We start from the raw sequence: 8,129 nt of genomic DNA on the forward strand, positions 1-8,129 counted from the left end.
CTTTTATTTATTCAAAATCAGCATCAACTATTTTATCTTTTATTTTAACAAAGAGTTTTAAAAGTTTCATGTTTCATGTTTAACTCCTAAAGCGTTGTTTTTTTTGGATGTCTATCTTGCGAGGATCATCAATGATCATAATCTTCCCAATACGTCACCTAAAATGTCTCACGACATGTCTAATCCTCACCTTAACCTTAACCAAAACTTAAAGGCGGGTTCACCCCAAAATCAAAATCACATAATGTTCCTCTAACCCGCAGTGCTGTTAGTCAATCCAGATTGTTTAGGTGTGAGATGCCGAGTGTTGGAGATTTCTGAAAAGAGACATTGCTGTTGAGTTTTTCCAAATGTCTCTCAACTGTTTTCACCGCTTTAAGCACCACAAGCTGAGTTCCATCAACAAGAGGCAACTCACACCAAAACCATCTAGAAAGATAAATAACGCTACAGGATATGATTTTGGGGGTGACCGGTCCCTTTAATACTAATCTCTGACGCCTAAAGCAACTCAAAGACGTGAAAGCTGGTGATAGAATCCTCGACTTTGTAAGGAACCAAAGTGTTCATCTGCAGAGGGAGGACATTTCTGAAACAAAGCACCACAAAGATCCAGGTTCAGAGTGAGATGCTCGGTACCCTGCGGCTGCTGAGCTCTGCTGTGGTCCTGCAGCGTTGATCCTTTGCATGGGGGACACGGTGCGCTGGGTCCAGCGCTCTGGGTACCTCATCACCAGCTTGCAGCTCCCCAGCTCCACGCCCTGGACAGGAGGACACGGCACCGTAAAGTACACCGAGACATCGACGAGGACAAACGTCACGTCGGGTTCGTTCACCTGCACCTCACTCACCTGCAGCTTCTCCAGGGCTTTGGCAGCAATGTTGGCATTCTTGAAGTTGACGAAGGCACAGAAACGCTCATGAAGAACCCGGACGCTCTCTATCTCACCGACCCTGTAATCATGGAAACACAGAGCCTCTAAAACTACAGCAAAGCAGTGAGGCACAGATCTGCAGGAAACGTCCTTCATGTCCAGTGTTCACAGCTAATAGAGTCATTATTATGAGTCCAGTAGTACACCAACCATTCTACTACTTATGGTAGAAATACCACTACTACTACAAGTACTACTTTAACTACCTGTGTGACTATAACAGAGCCACTACTACTACAAGTACTACTTTAACTACCTCAGTGACTAAACTAAAGCCACTACTATTTACCAACATACCTCTGTAACTACTACAGATACTTGGAAATGTTAAATATTGACATTTTGGTGATAAATATAACTACTAAAGATTTCATGGTGGTTTTAGGTGATACCAGTTTTTCTCATTTCAGTGTAACACAATCGTGTTTCTTTATTATTGAAGTTGATCAACCTGTGATGCTTCATGCAGATGTCTTAAAGCAATTATCTCAAATATAAGTCACCATCGATCGCTGAATGAGGTAACACACTGATGAAACTATTGCAATATTTAAATATCTGCAGTATTACGAACTGGGTGTCTGTTGGGACATTAAGTTACTGCTAATGCAAACTGAACATTTCCTGCTGCAGCTTCACATTAAAAGCATTTAACTGGCAAAACAGTTGACATTTATTGTGAAGGAGTCACAGGAAATGCAATGTGTTTATCGGTGAGCTCGACACTGACTGATATCTATTTTGGTCATAAAAGCAGATCACAGCTGCTCACAGAATGATGGAAAAAGGTCAATTATGTCCTCACTTCCTTATTAAAACAACCAGAGTTTGTTCAAAATAAACAGAGCGTACAGTTGGAGCTTTTTATCACCCTTCATAGAACAACTTCATGTGAAGTCCATCTCCTTATTGCAGTGGTCCTGGAACAACTAGATGGGCCTCAGCTGACGGCTTTATTCTGTTGTTCTTTACCCCTAAAGACTGAATTCATGACTCCAGGCTAAACATGCAACGTGTCCTCACACACGTTCAGTGTTTTTACATTTTAAAGACGTCCAAGACGTCTTTCTCTGTCACTTCCAATGTGATGTTCCCGACCCACAGAGAGCGACAGCTCCTGGAAGACAGAGAGAGGGAAGTCAGCAGGAGAGAACAAAGAAGTTCATGTTTGCATTATATTATCATTTTTTTACTACACGCAGCGTACGTATGATAACATTTAAAAAGAACAACTATAAAAAGAAGAGAGGATTGATTTGCGTCATGTTTAGAATGATACTGTTAAACTACTGTCTATTACAGACACGTACCCACTCTGGTCCTTCAGTGCTGGAAGTAAAGAGGAGACAGGAAGTAGACATCATGGAAAGACAAAACAACAAAAACAGAGCATCAATGAGATGTATTTACAACGATGAACCACTGTGGTCTGCTGTAAAGTACACTAATGTGCTGACACAGCACTTACTTACTGTAACATCATATCAATAAACAATAAACTCCCACTGGACTCTACAGTTCATGCAGCATGTCTGCTTTAGTCCAGACTGCTGATACATCTTCATATCCAATATACTGAATATATTCTACTCTGTAAACTACATATTTCTCTGCCCCTTTCTTTGCAGCAGTGTGCTGTTCATAATAGATCGTTTATATCTTACTGTCCATGTATTTAATAATCTTTACACATAAGTGTTGCCGGTCTCTGCTGTTGATGTGTGACGTGACTGGAACAGAGAGCGGTGCTGCCCCCGTGTGGACACAAGCGGGGCTGCGGCTGAGCTCTTACTTTGGGCCTCTGGTGAGGTGACGACCGCCTGAACGGTGGTGAACTTCTCCAGCAGCGCTTCACTCTGCTCCTCCTCGAAGCCCAGCTCCTACAGGGAAAGTCAAGAGGTAAGAACGTTAAAGTCACCTCATGGAAACGTCTCTTTTCTTTTTCAAATGCACTCAAGAACGACACGTCATCGACATTTAGACGAGGACAACGCTCGGCTCTAACCGACCGCCTCAACCTGGTCATCACAGCTAGAAAACAATCTCAGCTCTTGTACGTCCAGACTGTTGGTCCCTCTTGACCTGTTAACAGCCAGCTAACCACACGTCTGTATTCACCACAGTTCATTTGGTTTGGATTTAACATGTTGATATCATGTTCTTAAATCAATTATAAACACAAATACAAAAGAAAGAAGCCGGAAGCTGGAACTGGACTGATTTCAGCTCCTGGTTTTATGTGCACGCTTCAGTTCACTTCAATTCATGAAGTTCTTGATGGACGCCTCGGTTCTCCTCACCGTGAGCTGCAGGACGCGGCAGGAGAGGAGTTTACTGGAGGCTTCCTTACAGAGCTGATCCAACTTCAACACCCGCTCCATGGCCGCCTCTGCTTCACTGAACCGCTGGAATGCGCACACGCGCACACACACACACACACACAGACACACACACACACACACACACACACACACACACACACACACACGCACACACACATCATTTTTTACACTACGCAGGTGTTTTAAAAAAATAAATATTGTAATAAGATACATTTTAAGTCCAAATGCTGAATCACAAACTGCAAAATCTAATGTTCTGTAGGAACGTATTTGTCTGCTGTGAGCTGACCTTTAACCCCATCAGAGCACACCCCTTACGGAAGTACCCCTTCGGCCAATCGGGAGCCAGCTGAATGGACCTCTGAGCGTCTGCGAGGGCGGACGAGTACTGCTCCAGACACCAATAACAGTAGGAGCGGTTTCCATAGAACCTGTGGGAGTCGCGTAGAGACACTGATGTCAAACCAAAGTGAATGTGAGGAGGAGGAGGAGGATGAAGGTGGGGTGCCATCAGGAGAGGACAGGGTCACTGTCGCTGAGCTGCACAGGTCAGAGGTCATATGTCACCTGTGGTCCTTGGGGTTGCAGTAGATGGCTTCTGTGAACATGTCCACCGCTTGGATGTACTGGCCTTGCTCGAACATCTGAATGCCCTGCACTGGAGAAAGCACACACACACACACACACACACACACACACACACACACACACACACACACACACACACACACACAGACACACACACACACACATTTAAACTATGAGGACTTTTTACCGACAGTGTGTTCTGTGAATTATTCTTAGTAACCAGAGCTTTGTTCATGAAAAGGAACATCTTTCACAGCTTTGAGCGCAGAGGTATTATGGAATGTGACAAAATATGTTTTTGTAATTTGGGTGAACCAGCATTTAAAACTTTGCATTAGCAGCAATGTCAGTAGACAATACCTGAAGTTATTCTGTGGTTTTATGTCTCAGTAAAGTTTTAACGACTAACTAACAACAGCTAACATCTATCCCTGATCTATTATTGAAACTTTGCCTCAACACAACATATTAAAGCTACTACGTGGAACTTTCATGTAGTGTTGATTCTGGCGACCCCTGTGGACAAAAGCGGTAGTGTGTCAGAGCACCAGGGTCCCTTTAGAAGTCCCTTTAGGTCTGACAGTCTCAGGTTAATTAACACTACTCATTCGTATTGGAGGATGAGATGAGAACTTAAAAAAGTCAGAATGAAATATGAAATTCACACAATATTTGGAATCTGATGGACTGAATTAACCTAAACAACGTAAATACGTGTTTATCTTCTTCATTAGTTATTAAAAGGGCACAACGTGTATCTAAAGGTCAGACATCGATTCACCTGTCAGAGACTCGCCCCTCCTCTTCTGAAACATCAGTTGAACCATGTTATCCCTCTATTCTCTCTAGTGTCCACCAGGGGGCGACTCCTCCGGTTGTATAGAAGTCTATGAGAAAGTGACTCTACTTCTCTCTTGATTTATTACCTCAGTAAACATTGTGAACAGGGTGAAAGATAGAAGGCAGCATCCTGAGAACTCCATCTGCTGAGACTCTCAACAGACCGCTATGACCTGCAAGGTGAGAGTCACATGACCGGTGGAGGCTTCAGTAGAGGCTAGTTTTGGGGTTTTCTCATGGTGTCTGATAACAGCTTTGCTGTCACTTAACATCGTGACATTCAGAGTCGATGGTTTCACACTTTTTTGAGATGTCAAACTTAAACTTTTGTTATGTTCAGGAGAGCTAAGGTCTCTTATAAGGGAGCTGGTTCCCCGTAGTTAAACTTTTACCACCTAGCATAAACATGTTGACAGCTGGAACAATTGACTGACTGAATATCTTTATTTAATCAAATATCAAGTTATTTAAACAATACAAATCAGTACTATCACATACATTTAACAAACTGTAGCCAGAGAATAAAAGTACAAAACCACACTGTAAAAAAACATTTAAAGGTGCTGAATTACAAACTCAGAACAAATGTATGATTGAAGGATCGCCTCCGCACGCCTCTCAATATGGCAACAAGGGTGCAACAGGTTCACACAACAACAACAGTGCTGACAGAGCTAACAATGTTCAGCTTGGAACGGTGTTATCAGCTGTAACCGCCGTTTGAGAGCAGTGCAGAGCGGTGCTGATTACTTAACCAGTGGGACGCGCTCAAATGCACTAAAATGCACTGAAGTTCACATCCTGCCGGCCCGGCTCGATATCAACACACAGAGAGAGAGAGTGACTTCATTCTCTGCTCAGGTTGACATTACTCCACTATATCTTCACATAGACAATAGTTGTTTGATGCTATATTAATGCTCTGAATGTCCAATTTTGCACCTTTAAGTTGAGAGACGAGTATTTAAACAAAACACTTACTTGTGATGCACCTGAAGTAAGAAAATGAGCGAAAGAATATTGGCAATATTTTAAACAAAAACATGTAATTCATCTAAAAAGAACAGCAGAGCAGAGAGTAGTAAAGACTGTTTACAGAGAAATGTACTTGATAAGATGCTTTTCTAGAACTGGCAGTAAGATATTACTCCTTAGTAACATTTTTAAGCTAATTCTGTATTAGAAGGCTATTTATAAATCACAAGCTGACCACCCATTGGTTCACTGATACTAGTTCTCTGCTGGAAGTCTTAACGATGGTTAATACAGTAAGTCAAACCTAACATTCATCCATGTGTGTTTAATCTGCTTCAACACTGTAAAGTAACAGAGCACAGATCCGTGATGTGTTCATGCTCTTGGTTGTTTGCTGACTGTGCTGTACAGTGCAGATAAATCACCCACAGCTTCTTGACATCTTGACCTGTGAATGACAAACAGTAAAGCTCACAATATTAACTAAGAACAGGTTTAAACAGCAATAAAAGCAACGACCGCTGCAAACGTCGTGCAGCAGAGACAGATTGAACAGATTCACTCGTTGGCAGCACTGGCACTCTTAAAGTTGACCCTTGTGTACTCCACGTCCTCCTCTTCCTCCTTGCGTCTGTGGGGCCGAGCTGGCCTGATGTTGGAGTAGAGAAGATCTTCCTGGTTTCTAGAGAAGCTCACGCTGGCATAGCAAAGCTCTTCCTGCTGCTCCGCTGGTGAGCTCTGCACCAATAAACAAGAGTATTAAGCACCTATTGGATAAGTACATTTGTTGTTGGCCTGTAATACAAATGACCAGATAGTAAAACATCTGCAGGGTTAAAGGTGGGAGGGGGGGGGGGGGGGGGGCTTGTTCTGCAATTATTTCGTCAACATTCATTCAAAGTTCTCATGTTGTGGCATCAAACCTCAGATTCAAAGTCAAAAAGTGAACCACAGGTCTTGAGTTCTCTTTTAGTCGTTGTAATACCTCCTGGTCACCAGCAGAGGTTCATGAAGTTTCCCTTCATCAACAAACTGTTAACATGTATCTGTGGATGGAGACCTGTAAATCCCCCAACAATGAAAGGGCCAAAGCCACATCACCTACAGTGTTGATAACAGTGTCTCTGTCTCAGCACCTCATAGTTTAAGACAGAGAAAGGCTGGATAAAGCCGGGGTGGACAAACGTCTTTGATTGTGGGTCGTATATAGAAAACCAGAAGGAGTCACAAGCCAAACAACAGTAAATGTGTCGTTTTCAACCAGTCACACTGCAAGAAAATCACTGATTCTAGACCAGAAAACAACATTTGTACAAATGTATGAAATGTGGGACTGATGTTTAGTTTTATAGTAACACACTTCCTCTTGACTTCAGTGAAAGAGTACTGACTTTACATCATTTTTGCCACTCGCTTGCTATCTTCCATCTTTTTAGTTCCGCCATGTTTACCTGATAAACTGAAGTAAATGTTTTCATAGTAATAAATGTAGAGCAGTTGTTCAAAATGGCAGCGACATCTAGTGTTTAAACTAAGAAGGGCAATGTACACACAGTGTCATTTATTACAAATATGCTCAAACCAAAGTCTAGTCTATTTCAAAAAAATCAAGAAAACCAGGGTGTGACATGCACATATAGGTTCACCATTTTGGAAATGATGACAGTATCCAAATAGGGACATGAAGACTTGAAGAAGACATGATGACTATTCAAACGTGCTTTAAAGTGAAGTCTTAGAGACACCTGAGCTCTTCTTCCTCACCTGAGCGCTGTCGTCTGGTCCGTCTCCAGACTGGCTGGTTTGTGTCGAGGACCTCTTTCTTCTGGAGAGAACAATAAATGAACAAAGATATGAATCATCAAATAAAGTTAGTCAACAACTGAGCGATTGTAAGATGCATTACTGAATATAATCACAGTAAAGCTGAACTGCTCACCTAATCAATAGGAAGGCAGCGAGGATTATGATAGCCAGGAAAATAGCAGCGGTTGATCCAACAGCTACTGCTGTCAATGAAACTGGAGAAACTGATCAATCAGAACAATTAGAAACTGATCATTTTCAAGAAGATTATATTCAGACAGAAGCATTCTAAATAAAGACGTATAACCTCAACTTTTGCTTGTTTTTCTTGCCCCATAATATGAAATGTATCTTACAAGGTTACAAGGGTTTTATTTGTCACTGTACGACAGGGTTGCACATTGAAATTTAGATTGTAGTCCAAATTTGCTATATAGGAAAGAAAATATAAAAAATATATATTACATATGGAAGATGAATTAAGGAGTTACCAACAGGACAAAAACAAGACGTTTAACAAAGTGTAACAGAATCTCTAGAACCTCAGGATCTGTTCTATGCAGATGATAAACTTCTTTATCCATTTGTGACTTCCAGGGCGAGTGTGAAGCAGTTGAGTTGAACATCACATAGAAATAAAACA

General features: G+C 41.8%; 1 protein-coding gene and 1 long non-coding RNA gene across 3 annotated transcripts; both read right to left on the minus strand.

Annotated features, from left to right (window-relative positions):
- Positions 1 to 462: 462 nt before the first annotated feature.
- LOC142950058 (uncharacterized) lies at positions 463 to 3,954 on the minus strand. Its single transcript, XM_076091965.1, has 8 exons — positions 3,845 to 3,954; positions 3,567 to 3,708; positions 3,236 to 3,340; positions 2,728 to 2,815; positions 2,246 to 2,264; positions 1,978 to 2,052; positions 852 to 954; positions 463 to 761 (listed from the first exon to the last, which is right to left on the minus strand). Exons 1-8 carry the CDS (start codon positions 3,919 to 3,921, stop codon positions 567 to 569), a joined length of 804 nt encoding a protein of 267 aa, XP_075948080.1. The 5' UTR covers positions 3,922 to 3,954; the 3' UTR covers positions 463 to 566.
- Positions 3,955 to 5,130: 1,176 nt separating this feature from the next.
- Positions 5,131 to 7,713, minus strand: LOC142950059 (uncharacterized). Of its 2 annotated transcripts, none has more exons than XR_012954124.1 (4): positions 7,620 to 7,713; positions 7,445 to 7,505; positions 6,243 to 6,418; positions 5,131 to 6,122 (listed from the first exon to the last, which is right to left on the minus strand). It is a non-coding gene; the product is annotated as an uncharacterized LOC142950059 (long non-coding RNA). The 2 variants fall into 2 exon arrangements; XR_012954125.1 differs by having other exon boundaries at positions 5,131 to 6,128.
- Positions 7,714 to 8,129: the final 416 nt, after the last annotated feature.

This window comes from Anarhichas minor, unplaced genomic scaffold (genome assembly GCF_050575085.1).
Source record: "Anarhichas minor isolate MPS153535 unplaced genomic scaffold, ASM5057508v1 ptg000014l, whole genome shotgun sequence".
Classification (NCBI taxonomy): domain Eukaryota; kingdom Metazoa; phylum Chordata; class Actinopteri; order Perciformes; family Anarhichadidae; genus Anarhichas; species Anarhichas minor.

Excerpts from the sequence above, each read along its gene's own strand:
- LOC142950058 (XM_076091965.1), bottom strand. The coding sequence starts at position 3,921 with ATGTTCGAGCAAGGCCAGTACATCCAAGCGGTGGACATGTTCACAGAA. Across the intron at positions 3,709-3,844 it reads TGCAACCCCAAGGACCACAG|GTTCTATGGAAACCGCTCCT; the intron begins GTGACATATGAC and ends CGACTCCCACAG. Across the intron at positions 955-1,977 it reads GTCTTGGACGTCTTTAAAAT|GGTCGGTGAGATAGAGAGCG; the intron begins GTAAAAACACTG and ends CCATGATTACAG.